Here is a 17652-nt window from a genome sequence, read left to right as displayed (position 1 = left end):
TCATCTATGTACCTCCATCAGGAGGCACCATAGAGTATGAACAATCTGTGATTGTACACAAAGTGTTCCTCACAGTTGTTCATAAAAATATTAGCGTATGATGGGGCCACATTAGAGCCCATTGCAGTACCTTGCAATTGTAGGTAAAAAGTATCCATCAAGAGAAAATAGTTGCAGTACAAAATAATTTCTAAAAGGTCAAAAAAGAAAGTGATTTGATCATCAGAATATATACCTTCAGATTTGAATGCATTATGTACAGATTTTTTGGATACCCAGATATATAAGGAGGGAGGTTTTTTTAGTCTGATTTATTTGTTAAGTCTACTGATAATAAGAACAGTCTATTGATATATAATAGCTATCATTCACCCCAAATGAATTCAAAGCCCTACCCAAGAGCCAATTTGTAAGAGTTAAATGAATTGTTACAGATACATATCAGTGTGAAAAAAGATTAGAGGAAATGGCTGACAAATTTAAAGCATGGGGTTATCCACATTGAACAACAAAAGAAAGAAGTAATGTCAGATAATGCAGTACGTACGATTAAGAAAATGAATAAGAAACAAACTGACAAATTGGTTTTTGTAAGTAAGTACAATGAACTGAGCAGCAAAATAAATAAAATACTTTAAAAACATTGGCACATTTTACAGGATTTAAATCCATCTATAAATGTGTTTAATAATTTACCTATGCCTGCACATAGAAAAAATAAAACTCTAAAGAATTGTCTAGTACGTACAGATATAGGCAGAAGTAAAATTATTGTGCAAAAAGCAATTGGAAGCAATAAAACTGGTTGACTGGTTGTTTTCCCTGTCTGAGTTGCAGCAACTGCAACTCCATGATTAAAGGCAGTTATTTTTATCATCCTCAGAAAGGTACAAAATATAAAACAAATCAATTTCTAACATGCAGAGCAAATTACATAACATATATGATTAATTGTCCATGTTCTCTGTATTACATTGGAGAGTCCACAAGGGAGGCTTGTAAACGAATAACACAACACAAATCAAATATAAGATGTAATAACAAGGAAGCACCAGGTATCTTCGCATTTTCTTGAAGCGGGCCATAGTATTAGCCATTTGCGCTTTCAAATCATTAAAAAAGTAGAAATTCCCAGGAGAGGGGATGATCGAGAAAATCTATTAAAATTAGAGAAATGTATTGGATTCATAAACTGCAGACTCTTACACCAAAGGGTCTTAATAAAGACTTCGATTGGTCCCTGTTTAGGCAATGATAATATGTATGCAAATTATATTTGGGATTTGCCTTTTTCTTATCTTGATCATAGTTTCTGATATTTAGGAGTAGTGCTCTCATTGTTTTTAATTTTTGTATATATTGTTGCTACAATTTGTTTTTAATATATAACACCCCATATGGTACTATGTCTTTAAGAGAATAAAATGCAATATGTGTCAATGCTATTATACATTGTAACCATTAGATGGCAGTTACCATACAGGATGTGGGTGTGTCTTAATACCTAAATTCAGGTATAAAGGTAGCCATTGTATGTACATTTGTAGCCATGAAGAATTAAAGCAGTTCTGAAGGCAAAAGGGGGTTCAACCTGGTACTAGCAAGGTGTACCTAATAAAGTGGCCGGTGAGTGTGTATATATATATATATATATATATATATATATATATATATACAGGGAGTGCAGAATTATTAGGCAAATGAGTATTTTGACCACATCATCCTCTTTATGCATGTTGTCTTACTCCAAGCTGTATAGGCTCGAAAGCCTACTACCAATTAAGCATATTAGATGATGTGCATCTCTGTAATGAGAAGGGGTGTGGTCTAATGACATCAACACCCTATATCAGGTGTGCATAATTATTAGGCAACTTCCTTTCCTTTGGCAAAATGGGTCAAAAGAAGGACTTGACAGGCTCAGAAAAGTCAAAAATAGTGAGATATCTTGCAGAGGGATGCAGCACTCTTAAAATTGCAAAGCTTCTGAAGCGTGATCATCGAACAATCAAGCGTTTCATTCAAAATAGTCAACAGGGTCGCAAGAAGCGTGTGGAAAAACCAAGGCGCAAAATAACTGCCCATGAACTGAGAAAAGTCAAGCGTGCAGCTGCCAAGATGCCACTTGCCACCAGTTTGGCCATATTTCAGAGCTGCAACATCACTGGAGTGCCCAAAAGCACAAGGTGTGCAATACTCAGAGACATGGCCAAGGTAAGAAAGGCTGAAAGACGACCACCACTGAACAAGACACACAAGCTGAAACGTCAAGACTGGGCCAAGAAATATCTCAAGACTGATTTTTCTAAGGTTTTATGGACTGATGAAATGAGAGTGAGTCTTGATGGGCCAGATGGATGGGCCCGTGGCTGAATTGGTAAAGGGCAGAGAGCTCCAGTCCGACTCAGACGCCAGCAAGGTGGAGGTGGAGTACTGGTTTGGGCTGGTATTATCAAAGATGAGCTTGTGGGGCCTTTTCGGATTGAGGATGGAGTCAAGCTCAACTCCCAGTCCTACTACCAGTTTCTGGAAGACACCTTCTTCAAGCAGTGGTACAGGAAGAAGTCTGCATCCTTCAAGAAAAACATGATTTTCATGCAGGACAATGCTCCATCACACGCGTCCAAGTACTCCACAGCGTGGCTGGCAAGAAAGGGTATAAAAGAAGAAAATCTAATGACATGGCCTCCTTGTTCACCTGATCTGAACCCCATTGAGAACCTGTGTTCCATCATCAAATGTGAGATTTACAAGGAGGGAAAACAGTACACCTCTCTGAACAGTGTCTGGGAGGCTGTGGTTGCTGCTGCACGCAATGTTGATGGTGAACAGATCAAAACACTGACAGAATCCATGGATGGCAGGCTTTTGAGTGTCCTTGCAAAGAAAGGTGGCTATATTGGTCACTGATTTGTTTTTGTTTTGTTTTTGAATGTCAGAAATGTATATTTGTGAATGTTGAGATGTTATATTGGTTTCACTGTTAAAAATAAATAATTGAAATGGGTATATATTTGTTTTTTGTTAGGTTGCCTAATAATTATGCACAGTAATAGTCACCTGCACACACAGATATCCCCCTAAAATAGCTATAACTAAAAACAAACTAAAAACTACTTCCAAAACTATTCAGCTTTAATATTAATACTTTTTGGGGTTCATTGAGAACATGGTTGTTGTTCAATAATAAAATAAATCCTCAAAAATACAACTTGCCTAATAATTCTGCACTCCCTGTATATATATAAAAAGTTCCAAAGTGAGGGAGCACAACAACTTCCGGTGATCAACTTATTACGATTTCCGTGTATTGTGACTGGACAGTGAGTAGGGTTTATGGGTACGTGTCGGTGCGACTTGAGAAGGCAAACAAAGCAAATTTACCTGCCAGAAAAGAGGTTCCTTGGACTGATGCGTCTCCTTGTGGCTGCACTCCCACAGGCAACAGGCAAAATACACACACACTTACCCACTGCATATTCTGCGTACTGAGGCAAAAGCGTGGGTGATGGGAAAAGACCCAAACTGGGGTATCACCTCTGTTGCCTCTTAGTGGAATCATGCTCGTCAATTCCTCCTTAAAATCTTGGCTTGGGATCTTTCCTGCCGCTTCACGCACCGACTACTGACACAATGTCCTACTTCGTTTAAACTTCCTTCCGTTATCACGTGATCTCCGATCCACCAATAAGAACAGGAAGATACCAACTCTTGTTCCAAATGCGAGTTAAGGTGCTCGGCTGGGAAGGGAAAAGACATCCAAATGCGGTAATAATACGTATAGTCAGCACAATCTTCTTAAATAAAAAATGGTTTCTTTATTTCTTGACATGATTACAAATTGATTCAGTCAGCTAAACAGGACAATCCGTCTGACATGTTTCAGCCATTAGGCCTTAATCATAGACATACAAATGTATATATACAACTACATTTATGTTGCATGTATGAGCTATATTATGACATGTAATTATTGCCTAAATGATATAAGATATTGTTTCCACTTGGTACCATCCCCTCTCAAAGCTGTCCCATTTAACAGATGCGAATATTCAAAAATTCTTAATATTCCAGTCCGAAGCAGTTTGGTTAAAGTTTTTGTTACATAAATAAATCTATAGTCCAAAAGTAAAACCATTTGTTATTGCAAAACACTGGGATGACATATTACTGTATAAAAAAAGGGACACCGCATTTACACATTTTCCAAAATGTATATCCTGCAATCTGGTTGTTTATACTGTTATTACTTTATATTACTGTTATATACTTCTTATTTCTTTGAATGATCTTGCCCGAGTAACCTTTGTTACATAACATGTAAAATAATTAAATGACATAGAAAAGCAGACAATCTTTTCATACTATTTTATGACCTTAAAGGCTCTTAGTGTTAAAAAATGTGTTCAGCATAGTAAGATATTATTGACACCTAAAAGCAGTTGCTAAATGAGGCATCTTTTTAATGAGAGTAAACAACAGATGCTTATAGAAATTACCAGTGTCAAACTGCTTTCATATGGGGGCAATTTAGCATATAGCTCCTATACTAAACTTTGTGCTAATGAACATGATACAAATAAAATGTACTCACACTACATATTCACAGATATTGCAGGGTAAAAGTAAATGGACATAAAATGCTTGTCATACAAAATGTTTAGTGAAATGCAGAAAACCTACATTACAGTATACATTTATTATTATTATTGTCAACTTTTCCTGTAATATAACTCTGAGAATTAAGAATTTTCCAGTTCTGAGAATTTAATTCTGAGAAAGTGCACAGGCTTTACAAACCTAACCCTGCTACATATTGTCCCTTTTAGCCTCAACAGGGGTATCAGCTAAGGAACTACAAAACAATAGCTACATTGCTATAAGTAAGTGACTAGTTTTGTCTACTCCAGCAACGCTTCTGGATAGAGCTCCTCCAAATAACTGATGGTGGGTTTCACTACTAAAAAATATTTGCAGCAAACAAGGTGTTAAATCATTTAAAACATTTTCACACTGGCCTAGTATGTTAATTTATTGCAAGACTGCAGAAAAATATTGTAAATATAAGATGTTTTGTGTCCGCTAATATCCTGTAAGAAAATAAACCTTTTCTATGCCCTTTCATAGCCCTATAAACAATACAGACATAATCTACCGGATGTTTCAGATTAGGGTGTTGATTTAGAGAAAATGAGTAAAATAAAACATTTTAATTGTTTTAAACAACATTATTAATTTAATAGTTTTTTTATTAAAAATGATCAGCATATTTTGTATGTTCCCAGACACTAAATAAATAATAAAAAATATTATTATTATTAATAATAAACATAATAATAATAATAATAATATGAATAACATATACACATTAAAGGATACAAGAAGTATACAAATTGTGATATTTAAATTATGGCTACAATGCATAGAGCATTCTTTAGATTTATTCTACATTTGTATTATTTCTTAAACTTCTATTAATCAAACCATTTTGTTTCTGAGAAATAATGGAAATGTACTTGGATATTATGGTATAGTGGCTATTGCATTCCTATTAAGAAAATAATATCTTAATGCCAATGTAACAGTCAGATAGTATTCATTGCTTTGCCGATTTAGTTTCAGGTGTAGAAGTTTCCGTACATTATATTGTGTATATCAAATGGAGATAAAATACTTCTGAAATGAAGGAACATTAGTGACATCTGGGCATAAATTCACTGTCACTGAGACAATTAAAATGACAGCTGTGTATGTTACAGACCTTTACACTGTCATCTGCTTGCTAGTAAAGGCTCCAATGAGCACATTTCATTATGCATTATGTAAAATGCCTTTCAATATTAAACAGTATGTGACAAATTGGTCTTACAAGTAAAAACAAAAGTAAGGCTTTTTATATGCATATACAGTAGTAACTGGGTGACATAATTATTCAGCTCTCCTCTACTCTCATTTACTGAAAGTTAATATGAATATCCTTAAAATAATATCTCAAGATGAGCAACACTTTTTCCTATGAGGATGCTTTCTATTATCATAATATACTTAATAAGGTTTGGAGAAAAAAACCACAAACACCCATCAAGTTCAACCTTCACGTACCTTGTGATATCAAGCATTAAAATACATGCCAAGTGAATTTACAACAGTACCTGACATAACCAAGGATATTGTTTTAGCCCAAATTTTATCAAAACCCTTTTTAAAATGATCTACTCTATCCAAAGTCACTAGATTTCCTGGGATGAGCTTTCCACATTTTCTCACCTTTGTTGAAGGTAAAATCTCCTTTCCTCTAACCTTACTGGGTGGCCTCTTGTACATTTCATTTTCTTGGTATAAACGCTAACCTGCCAACCATGTATAAGGCCCCTAAATATATATTCATATCACCTCACCACCATCTAATTTCTAGAGAAAATAAACCTAAATTTGCTAATCTCTACTTGTAATTTAAACAATTCTCATTTATTATATAAATTTTTAATTAATACAGGGTTATACTAAAAACTTCCAAGAAAAAAGAAAGTTGAAACAATGTTTGTCACTAGTGTGAGATAGAAGGTCATACGAGAGGAACAAAGATAGGGTGACACAGGAAGAAAGAATCCAGTCACCACAAGGAGTCTGCTAATTTCACAGTGTAAAAGAAAACCATTTTATACCTTCTGGCAGACAGCCTGAAAAAGAGAGGAAATGGATAAACTGTTTTTGATAAAATAAAGGGGATATCTTATCACACTTGGAAGAAAAAGTATATAATGTTTATTTAAAACAATTCTCTCAGAGAGAGACAAATATAGTATCCCATTTAGTGGACAATAAAGCCATAATTATTTCATTCAATTGGAAATCAGAATACAGTTGGTTTGGATAAACAAGGCAATGATTTCACATAGTTATTCTGTTATTAGACCATGCTTATACAATATATCATTTCAATGCACTGTGAAACTTTTAGCTTTCTTTAGAAGTACTAAAAGCTTTAAGGACCACTAAATAAAATAGAAATGCAATCAACAAATTCCTAATTTTTTTTAAAAAAAATGGAATTACTCTTTCTCTGACTTTCAAATTAGCATTAGAATTTCAATGACACATCTGAAATATCCTTCCATTTTCCTGCCTCCTGTATCATGTGACAGCCATCAGCGAATCACAGACCCATATCTGTATATACTGTGAGCTCTTGCACATACTCAGAGGGAGCTGCCTATAAAAAGACTGTCCAAAATGTGTTAACACAAGTAAACTTGAATGTTTATTTGTAAACTGCAAGCTCTAACTGAATCATTAAAGTTTCATTGTATATTTAGAAAGAGTTATTATAATTCCTTACAACATACACAGTAAAAAAGAATCTGAGTAGGTTTTCTCCAGTTAGTTTTACAAAAAGGTAACCTCCATAGATCAACTGAACAATATCTGAGCTGCAAAATTAATTAAAATAATACTACAGATATAATGAGAAATAATTATAACAAACTACTTACATTGATAAAATTAATTAAAGGGAAATTAATCTCAAAATTTCATTCTCCAAGAAATATTAAATAATGCATAGTGAGAAAAAAAGAACTATTATTTTTGCCTACTATTCCTATACATTAAATTACTATTACTATAAATTAAATCACAGAATTATAGTTTTTCTATTTCTCCCAGAGTGGCTGTTATGCATGCTGTACTATTTAAATCCCTGAACCTCCTACCTGCTGCATGGTGATTGCTTTATATAAGCAAGCGCTCACTTATATATATATATGTCCTTAAAGGGACAGTGTTCTGTGTTTCTCTTTTAATGTGTTCTCGATTATCCATTTTACCTGCTGGAGTTATCTGTCATTTGATATAGTTGTTTTTGCTTGTTGTATCCCCCACTTATTCTTAAAATGTCATTGCTTATGTACTGGGTATATAGAAACTATGTAAACAAGAAGGATTAGAAAAAATAATCATGGGCTATTGGACAAAGAGATAATAAAATGCTAATTTTCTATTGTTTTTTTCACAGTATTCATCTCACTGTGTATAGAGAGATAAGATATGGAGGGTATTGTGCAAACATAGATAAATTAACGAGGTTTGCTCTCCTTGTATCCCAGGATTGGGTTGTGGTTAGCAGAGGCAAATATCATATACAGAAAATATACCTAAAGGAGCCATTTCCCATACATGCTATGACAAGTCATTGTAAACAGCTTAAGGGGTAAACAATTTAGAGTACACTGTCCCTTTAATTTACCACACCAAAGGCGATAACACTCAAGTGTCTTTGCAGTGAGTGTGTCCCTGGACTTCAAAATATTTTTAAAGGTTTTTTTTTTTTTAAATATTTATTTTATATACAGACATTTCCCAAAGCAGTAATTTATTTCTAATGTATATATGAAAATGACTTAAATATCTCTTTAATCAAGTTTGTTATTGTTCCAATGTTTCTGCAATAAGCCACACATTTATTTATTATGTAAATATTTTAGTCTTAAATCAGGGATGTGCAAACATTTGAAATACAACTGCTTACTAGAATGTATCTTTCCCTTGCAGAACAAATGAATAATTTAATTACAAATTCTATAACCAGCATTGCAATGCAAACCACTTTAGCAAGAACACACCTAGGGGCCTATTTAACAAAGGTCTGTCAGACCTGATCCGACAGTGCGGATCAGGTCCGACAGAATTTGGTAAAGTAATTTAGAAACATTATATAAAAAGAATTGTGGTAGCCTATGGTACAAAAATTGAAAAACTCTTACGGCTAGATTTAGAGTTTTGTCGGTAACGACCCGCGTAGCTAACGCTGGCTTTTTTCTGGCCGCACCTTTAAAATAACTCTGGTATTGAGAGTCCACAGAATGGCTGCGTTAGGCTCCAAAAAAGGAGCGTAGAGCATATTTAACGCAACTTCAACTCTCGATACCAGAGTTGCTTACGGACGCGGCCAGCCTCAAAAACGTGCTTGTGCACGATTCCCCCATAGGAAACAATGGGGCTGTTTGAGCTGAAAAAAAACCTAACACCTGCAAAAAAGCCGCGTTCAGCTCCTAACGCAGCCCCATTGTTTGCTATGGGGAAACACTTCCTACGTCTGCACCTAACACTCTAACATGTACCCCGAGTCTAAACACCCCTAACCTTACACTTATTAACCCCTAATCTGCCGCCCCCGCTATCGCTGACCCCTGCATATTATTATTAACCCCTAATCTGCCGCTCCGTAAACCACCGCTACTTACATTATCCCTATGTACCCCTAATCTGCTGCCCCTAACACCGCCAACCCCTATATTATATTTATTAACCCCTAATCTGCCCCCCACAACGTCGCCTCCACCTGCCTACACTTATTAACCCCTAATCTGCCGAGCGGACCGCACCGCTATTATAATAAAGTTATTAACCCCTAATCCGCCTCACTAACCGTATAATAAATAGTATTAACCCCTAATCTGCCCTCCCTAACATCGCCGACACCTAACTTCAAACATTAACCCCTAATCTGCCGACTGGAGCTCACCGCTATTCTAATAAATGTATTAACCCCTAAAGCTAAGTCTAACCCTAACACTAACACCCCCTAAGTTAAATATAATTTAAATCAAACGAAATTAATTAACTCTTATTAAATAAATTATTCCTATTTAAAGCTAAATACTTACCTGTAAAATAAATCCTAATATAGCTACAATATAAATTATAATTATATTATAGCTATTTTAGGATTAATATTTATTTTACAGGTAACTTTGTATTTATTTTAACCAGGTACAATAGCTATTAAATAGTTAATAACTATTTAATAGCTAAAATAGTTAAAATAATTACAAAATTACCTGTAAAATAAATCCTAACCTAAGTTACAATTAAACCTAACACTACACTATCAATAAATTAATTAAATACAATACCTACAAATAACTACAATGAAATAAACTAACTAAAGTACAAAAAATAAAAAAGAACTAAGTTACAAAAAATAAAAAAATATTTACAAACATAAGAAAAATATTACAACAATTTTAAACTAATTACACCTACTCTAAGCCCCCTAATAAAATAACAAAGCCCCCCAAAATAAAAAATGCCCTACCCTATTCTAAATTACAAAAGTTCAAAGCTCTTTTACCTTACCAGCCCTGAACAGGGCCCTTTGCGGGGCATGCCCCAAAGAATTCAGCTCTTTTGCCTGCAAAAAAAACCATACACTACCCCCCCCCCAACATTACAACCCACCACCCACATACCCCTAATCTAACCCAAACCCCCCTTAAATAAACCTAACACTAAGCCCCTGAAGATCTTCCTACCTTATCTTCACCTCACCGGGTATCACCGATCGGTCCTGGCTCCAAAATCTTCATCTAAGCCCAAGCGGGGGCTAGACATCCATCATCCGACGGCTGAAGAAGTCCAGAAGATGCTCCAAAGTCTTCATCCTATCCGGGAAGAAGAGTAGATCCGGACCGGCAACCATCATCTTCCAAGCGGCATCTTCTATCTTCATCCGATGAGGACCGGCTCCATCTTGAAGACCTCCACCGCGGACCCATCTTCATCCTCCGACGTCCAACTGAAGAATGACGGTTCCTTTAAGGGACGTCATCCAAGATGGCGTCCCTCGAATTCTGATTGGCTGATAGGATTCTATCAGCCAATCGGAATTAAGGTAGGAAAATTCTGATTGGCTGATGGAATCAGCCAATCAGAATCAAGTTCAATCCGATTGGCTGATCCAATCAGCCAATCAGATTGAGCTCGCATTCTATTGGCTGTTCCGATCAGCCAATAGAATTCGAGCTCAATCTGATTGGCTGATCGGATCAGCCAATCGGATTGAACTTGATTCTGATTGGCTGATTCCATCAGCCAATCAGAAGTTTCCTACCTTAATTCCGATTGGCTGATAGAATCCTATCAGCCAATCGGAATTCGAGGGACGCCATCTTGGATGACGTCCCTTAAAGGAACCGTCATTCTTCAGTTGGACGTCGGAGGATGAAGATGGGTCCGCGGTGGAGGTCTTCAAGATGGAGCCGGTCCTCATCGGATGAAGATAGAAGATGCCGCTTGGAAGATGATGGTTGCCGGTCCGGATCTACTCTTCTTCCCGGATAGGATGAAGACTTTGGAGCCTCTTCTGGACTTCTTCAGCCGTCGGATGATGGATGTCTAGCCCCCGCTTGGGCTTAGATGAAGATTTTGGAGCCAGGACCGATCGGTGATACCCGGTGAGGTGAAGATAAGGTAGGAAGATCTTCAGGGGCTTAGTGTTAGGTTTATTTAAGGGGAGTTTGGGTTAGATTAGGGGTATGTGGGTGGTGGGTTGTAATGTTGGGGGGGGTAGTGTATGGCTTTTTTTTACAGGCAAAAGAGCTGAATTCTTTGGGGCATGCCCCGCAAAGGGCCCTGTTCAGGGCTGGTAAGGTAAAAGAGCTTTGAACTTTTGTAATTTAGAATAGGGTAGGGCATTTTTTATTTTGGGGGGCTTTGTTATTTTATTAGGGGGCTTAGAGTAGGTGTAATTAGTTTAACATTGTTGTAATATTTTTCTTATGTTTGTAAATATTTTTTTATTTTTTGTAACTTAGTTCTTTTTTATTTTTTGTACTTTAGTTAGTTTATTTCATTGTAGTTATTTGTAGGTATTGTATTTAATTAATTTATTGATAGTGTAGTGTTAGGTTTAATTGTAACTTAGGTTAGGATTTATTTTACAGGTAATTTTGTAATTATTTTAACTATTTTAGCTATTAAATAGTTCTTAACTATTTAATAGCTATTGTACCTGGTTAAAATAAATACAAAGTTACCTGTAAAATAAATATTAATCCTAAAATAGCTACAATATAATTATAATTTATATTGTAGCTATATTAGGATTTATTTTACAGGTAAGTATTTAGCTTTAAATAGGAATAATTTATTTAATAAGAGTTAATTAATTTCGTTAGATTTAAATTATATTTAATTTAGGGGGTGTTAGTGTTAGGGTTAGACTTAGCTTTAGGGGTTAATACATTTATTAGAATAGCGGCGAGATTCGGTCGGCAGATTAGGGGTTAATAATTGAAGTTAGGTGTCGGCGATGTTAGGGAGGGCAGATTAGGGGTTAATAAATATAATATAGGGGTCGGCGGTGTTAGGGGCAGCAGATTAGGGGTACATAGCTATAATGTAGGTGGCAGCTCTTTGCGGTCGGCAGATTAGGGGTTAATTATTGTAGGTAGGTAGCGGCGACGTTGTGGGGGACAGGTTAGGGGTTAATAAATATAATATAGGGGTCGGCGATGTTAGGGCAGCAGATTAGGGGTACATAGATATAATGTAGCTGGCGGCGGCGTGCGGACGGCAGATTAGGGGTTAATAAGTGTAGGTAGCTGGCCGCGACGTTGTGGGGGGCAGATTAGGGGTTAATAAATATAATATAGGGGTCGGCGGTGTTAGGGGCAGCAGATTAGGGGTACATAAGGATAACGTAGGTGGCGGTCGGCAGATTAGGGGTTAAAAAATGTAATCGAGTGTCGGCGATGTGGGGGGACCTCGGTTTAGGGGTACATAGGTAGTTTATGGGTGTTAGTGTACTTTAGGGCACAGTAGTTAAGAGCTTTATGAACCGGCGTTAGCCCAGAAAGCTCTTAACTACTGACTTTTTTCTGCGGCAGGAGTTTTGTCGTTAGATTTCTAACGCTCACTTCAGCCACGACTCTAAATACCGGAGTTAGAAAGATCCCATTGAAAAGATAGGATACGCAATTGACGTAAGGGGATCTGCGGTATGGAAAAGTTGCGGCTGAAAAGTGAGCGTTAGACCCTTTTTTGACTGACTCCAAATACCGGCGGTAGCCTAAAACCAGCGTTAGGAGCCTCTAACGCTGGTTTTCACGGCTACCGCCAAACTCCAAATCTAGGCCTTAGTGATTAACATGACTGTGGATAACAATATTGACATTTATGTTTTTATGATTAGAAACATGGCAGCATTTTTTGTGAAAATAATAAAGGGATGAGATTTCTGGTAACTATTCTTCAGCAATCAGCAGTAAAAATAAGCCAAATGTAATCCTATATTGGTGCCATCAACATTTAAGATGATTTTTTCCCCCTTGAATTACAGTTAAGTTAGAAAGAAAATCAATTTACCTGCTGGGGGTTTCATAAATGGAGGAGGAATTAAAGGTACCACAATTGGCATATTTCCATGTTCCTTTGACCCTGCTGGTAATTCTGCAAGCCCATTTCCTGTAGCATGCCCTGAATAGTTTAGGTTTGTATTGAATGGTGATATAACACTGTCCTCATGTAATTTTGGTTTTGGCAAAGAATTTTCTGAAATGAAAAGGAAAAACCAAAATGTAAAATATTTCTGTACCTTTAATTGTCTTAAGAACATTATAAACAATCATTGAATAATATCACTTCATAGATCTAAATGAAAGAAAACTGAGATGGCAAGACTAGCATACAAAGTAATACAGTATTTGTATGGCAGGATGTATTTATAAATGTTCAATATCTGAATGGATACATCATTTTCAGACAGTATAGTAAAATCATGAGTGACCACAACTGCTCAGTCATATAGAATTTATATGCAGCATTAATGCAAAGCAAATACAGGCAATTATACAAACATCTGTTATTAAGGCTGGCATTTAAAAACTCATTACATTTTCCTAATTATAAATTTAGATAGATTTGTGTACAAAATAATCTTAATACAGCAGTGATGATGATAATTATTACTGATATATGTATTTTATGCCTGTTTCTAAAACTGAAATTAATAAATATTACTTTGGTAATAAACACATTTGTTTCCTAAGATTTGGTGAGTCCACAACGTCATCAATTACTGTTGGGAATATCACTCCTGGCCAGCAGGAGGAGGCAAAGAGCACTACAGTCAAGCTGTTAAGTATCACTCCCCTTCCCACAATCCACAGTCATTATCTTTGCCTTCGGTGCAAGGAGGAGGTGAAGTTTTGGTGTCTGAAGAAATTGGATTTATTTCACTTCAATCAAGATTTTATTATTTTAGAACAGAGTAGGTTACTCTGTTCCTCCCCCTTTTTCAAGGATTGGGTCTAGCCATACTCCACATTTGTCTCTTTAGTAAGGGCAGTGGTGGCTTTAAAGCAGTTAGGAACTTGTAAGGTGGGCCTTGCTGTGTTTTCCTAATATTTTGCTGCCCTGGTATAGAAAGCCAGAGTTGGCTACTCTGTTCTTTCTCTATACCAGGTCTCTGTGAGGAATTGTGTCCTCACATACCTTGTGGACTCTCTACATGCCGGACAGCAAGTTCAGCAGGTAAGTGCTTTTTCTTCCAGGTGGGGAGATTATGCACTAAGAGGGATCAAGAGATTCCTGGTTCGGTCCCAGGTATCCCCTTTTAATTGTCCTGCATGTTTCAATGCAACTTTGTTTTTCCTGGGGTCAGGTTTAAACTAAAAGGCATGAGGCAGGCAATATTTAGCATGCATAAGACCGTTTAACCAGAGAGGGGTTAATACTATTATTCTGGGCTCCATTTATTTTAGGATGGCAATAATAGAATGTGTTTTTATTATGATCCTAGAGGACTCTGCATTGGTGAGTGCTTGTGTGACAGATTCGGACAGTGTACTGCGTTCACATTATTACGATGCCCGACTTTCTCCCGCACTGTGTGTTCAGGGGGAGGCGCCTTCTCTATGCGGAAGGGCGGAACTTGGTTTCGCACCTTCCTGTGGTGCAGCGAGTTTGTATTTCTAGCAGCACTCGGAACTGTGGAGCAGCGTCTGAGCAGTTACGGCAGTTTGGCTCTGGGAGTAGTCACTTCTGCTGTTATTTGCCTGTCATCGGCTCCAGGAAGATAGGAGCCTCAGTTGAGTCTAAGGTGTGGAGTTGCCTGGAGTTTTTTCCGTTAGAGTGTAGTGACTCAGTCTAAACCACTTTTGCTCTGTGGGGAACTTCTCTAGCTGGAGTTCACAGACAGAGGGGAATAATAATTAAAATTAAAGAATTTAAGATAATAATTTAATTTCCATTTTTGGAGTTGGTGTTTGTTAGTGTGAGACATAGTTATCTGTGACCATGTCTGATTTGGAGCAGGAGTGTGCTCAACTGAATTCATGTCTCTTATGCCTTGAAGCACAAATTGCTTCCCCCATGCAGTTCTGTTCCTCATGTGTTAAGAAAACTTTGCAAAATAAAGATATGTTTTTTGGTACTGAGCCCAAGGTCTCCCAGGAAGATGCTGTTCAGGTCTTGCCACAGCCCTCTCCTGCAATGTCCCAAACCTCAATGGTGTCACATGCAGTGCCCTGCGGTTCCTCTATAACTCCTGGGAGAGTATATCTGAAAGCAGAAATTGCTGCCCAAGTTTCTTCAGCAGTATCTGCGGCTTTAGCTTGCTTTCCAATGTTAAGGGCAAGCATAAGAGGAAATGTAGAGATTCAGAGAGCAAGGTTTCTGACTGACTCCAGCAATGCTTCTAAAATGGTTCTTCCTCTTAAATCTGATGAGGAGGATTCTTCAGGAACTTCTGAGGGTGAAATCTCAGACTCAGACAGTGTAATTCCTTCATCTCACGCTGAGGTGGACAGATTCAAGCTTGAACACCTCTGGGTACGGTTAAAGGAGGTTTGGGCTACTTTGGATGACTCAGAGACACCTGTAGTTGTCCACCCTAAGAAATCTAGTAAACTTAATAGTTACTTTGATGTTCTTTCTTCTAAGGAGGTTTTTCCCATGCCAGACTGTGCTATAGAGATTATTACACAGGAAATAGTTACTTTGATGTTCCTTCTTCTAAGGAGGTTTTTCCCATGCCAGACTGTGCTATAGAGATTATTACACAGGAATGGGAGAAGCCGGGGGTATCCTTTTCCCCGTCTCCTATTTTCAAGAAGATGTTTCTGGTTGCAGATTCTATTAAGGAAACATGGCACACAGTACCTAAGGTAGAAGAAGCTATTTATACCTTGGCTAAGAGAACTACTATTCCTATTGACGATAATTGCTCTTTTAAAGACCCTATGGACAAGAAGCTGGAAGCTTATTTGAAGAAAATAAGTGTTCACTTAGGTCTCCAATGGCAACCTGCGGTGTGTATTGCCACCGTGACAAGTGCTGCATCCTATTGGCTCGATGCCTTGTCTGATTCTCTCCAGGTGGAGACTCCTTTGGATGAGATCCAAAACAGGATTAAGGCTCTTAAACTAGCCAATTTCTTTATTTCGGATGCTATTCTGCAGATTGTTCGACTGGGAGCAAAAACTTCTAGATTCGCTGTTCTTGCTCGTAGGGCATTGTGGTTAAAATCTTGGTCTACGGATGTTTCCTCTAAGGTCAAGCTTTTGGCAATTCCTTACAAAGGCAAGACCTTGTTCGGACCTGGTATGGCAGAAATAATTTCTGATATTACGGGTAGAAAAGGGTCTTTCCTACCGCAGGATAAGAAGAATAGACCTAAGAGACATTAGAGTTATTTTCGTTCCTTTCGTAGCTTCAGAGGAAAATCTTCCCCTTCTTCTTCCAAGCAGGAAAAGTCCAAGTCTGCTTGGAAACCCAATCAGTCTTGGAACAAGGAGAAGCAGTCTAAGAAACCCTCAGCTGACTCCAAATCAGCATGAAGGGTTTGCCCCCGATCTACGATCGGATCAAGTGGGGGGCAGACTTTCTCAGTTTTTTCAAGCTTAGATACGGGATGTCCCAGATCCCTGGGCTCTGGACATAGTATCTCAGTGTTTTAAATTGGAATTCAAAACCTTTCCGCCCAGGGGCAGGTTTCACCTCTCAAGATTATCTGTAGACCAGAAAAAAAGAGAGACGTTCTTGAAATGTGTTCAGGATCTTTGCTTCCTGGTAATGATAGTTCCAGTTCTGGCAGAGGAACAGGGTTTAGGTTTCTGTTCAAATCTGTTTGTGGTTGCCAAAAAGGAGGGAACTTTCCGGCCTATTCTAGATCTAAAGTGTCTAAACAAGTTTCTTAGAGTACCGTTCTTCAAGATTCTGGGGGCTCTTTTGGCAGTGATTTGATCTCGGGGAATTGCTGTGGCACCCTATTTGGATGACATTCTGGTTCAGGCGCCATCTTTTCAACAAGCAAAATCTCACAGAGATCTTGTTGTCTTTTCTACGTTCCCACGGATGGAAAGTGAATCTGGAAAAGAGTTCCCTTGTTTCAGCTACAAGGGTAGTTTTCTTAGTGACTATAATAGATTCCCTGTCAATGAAAATATTTCTGATGGAGGTCAGAAAAGCCAAAATTCTTTCCTCTTGCCTCTCTCTTCAGTCTACTGTTCGGCCATCAGTGGCTCAATGTATGGAGGTAATTACCTGATGGTTGCTGCCATGGACATCATTCCATTTGCTCGATTCCATTTGAGAGCTCTGCAGTTATACATGCTCAAGCAATGGAATGGGGACTATGCAGATCTGTCTCAGAGAATAGATCTAGATCAGTCAACAAAAGATTCTCTTCTGTGGTGGTTTTCTCAGGAGCATCTGTCTCAGTGCACATGCTTCCAGAGACCTTCCTGGGTGATTGTGACCACGGATGCTAGCCTGCGGGGCTGGGGAGCAGTCTGGGAATCGTTAAGGGTGCAGGGACTCTGGACTCTGTAGGAGTCAGCTCTCCCCATAAACATCTTGGAGTTGAGAGCA

The 17652-nt window shown here is 37.7% G+C and overlaps 1 protein-coding gene across 1 annotated transcript in view; it reads right to left on the bottom strand.

Annotated features, from left to right (window-relative positions):
* Nucleotides 1-17652, bottom strand: part of SOBP (sine oculis binding protein homolog) — a 343381-nt gene that overhangs the window by 246263 nt on the left and 79466 nt on the right. The window contains exon 3 of the mRNA XM_053710599.1: nucleotides 13147-13332. Within this exon, the coding sequence (XP_053566574.1) occupies nucleotides 13147-13332 (186 nt within the window). The remainder of the gene's footprint in view (nucleotides 1-13146; nucleotides 13333-17652) is intronic.

Source organism: Bombina bombina, chromosome 4, assembly GCF_027579735.1.
Source record: "Bombina bombina isolate aBomBom1 chromosome 4, aBomBom1.pri, whole genome shotgun sequence".
In the NCBI taxonomy this organism is placed as follows: Eukaryota; Metazoa; Chordata; class Amphibia; order Anura; family Bombinatoridae; genus Bombina; species Bombina bombina.
The sequence above is the reverse complement of the archived record's forward strand: the minus strand, read 5'-3'. Positions and strand labels throughout refer to the sequence as shown.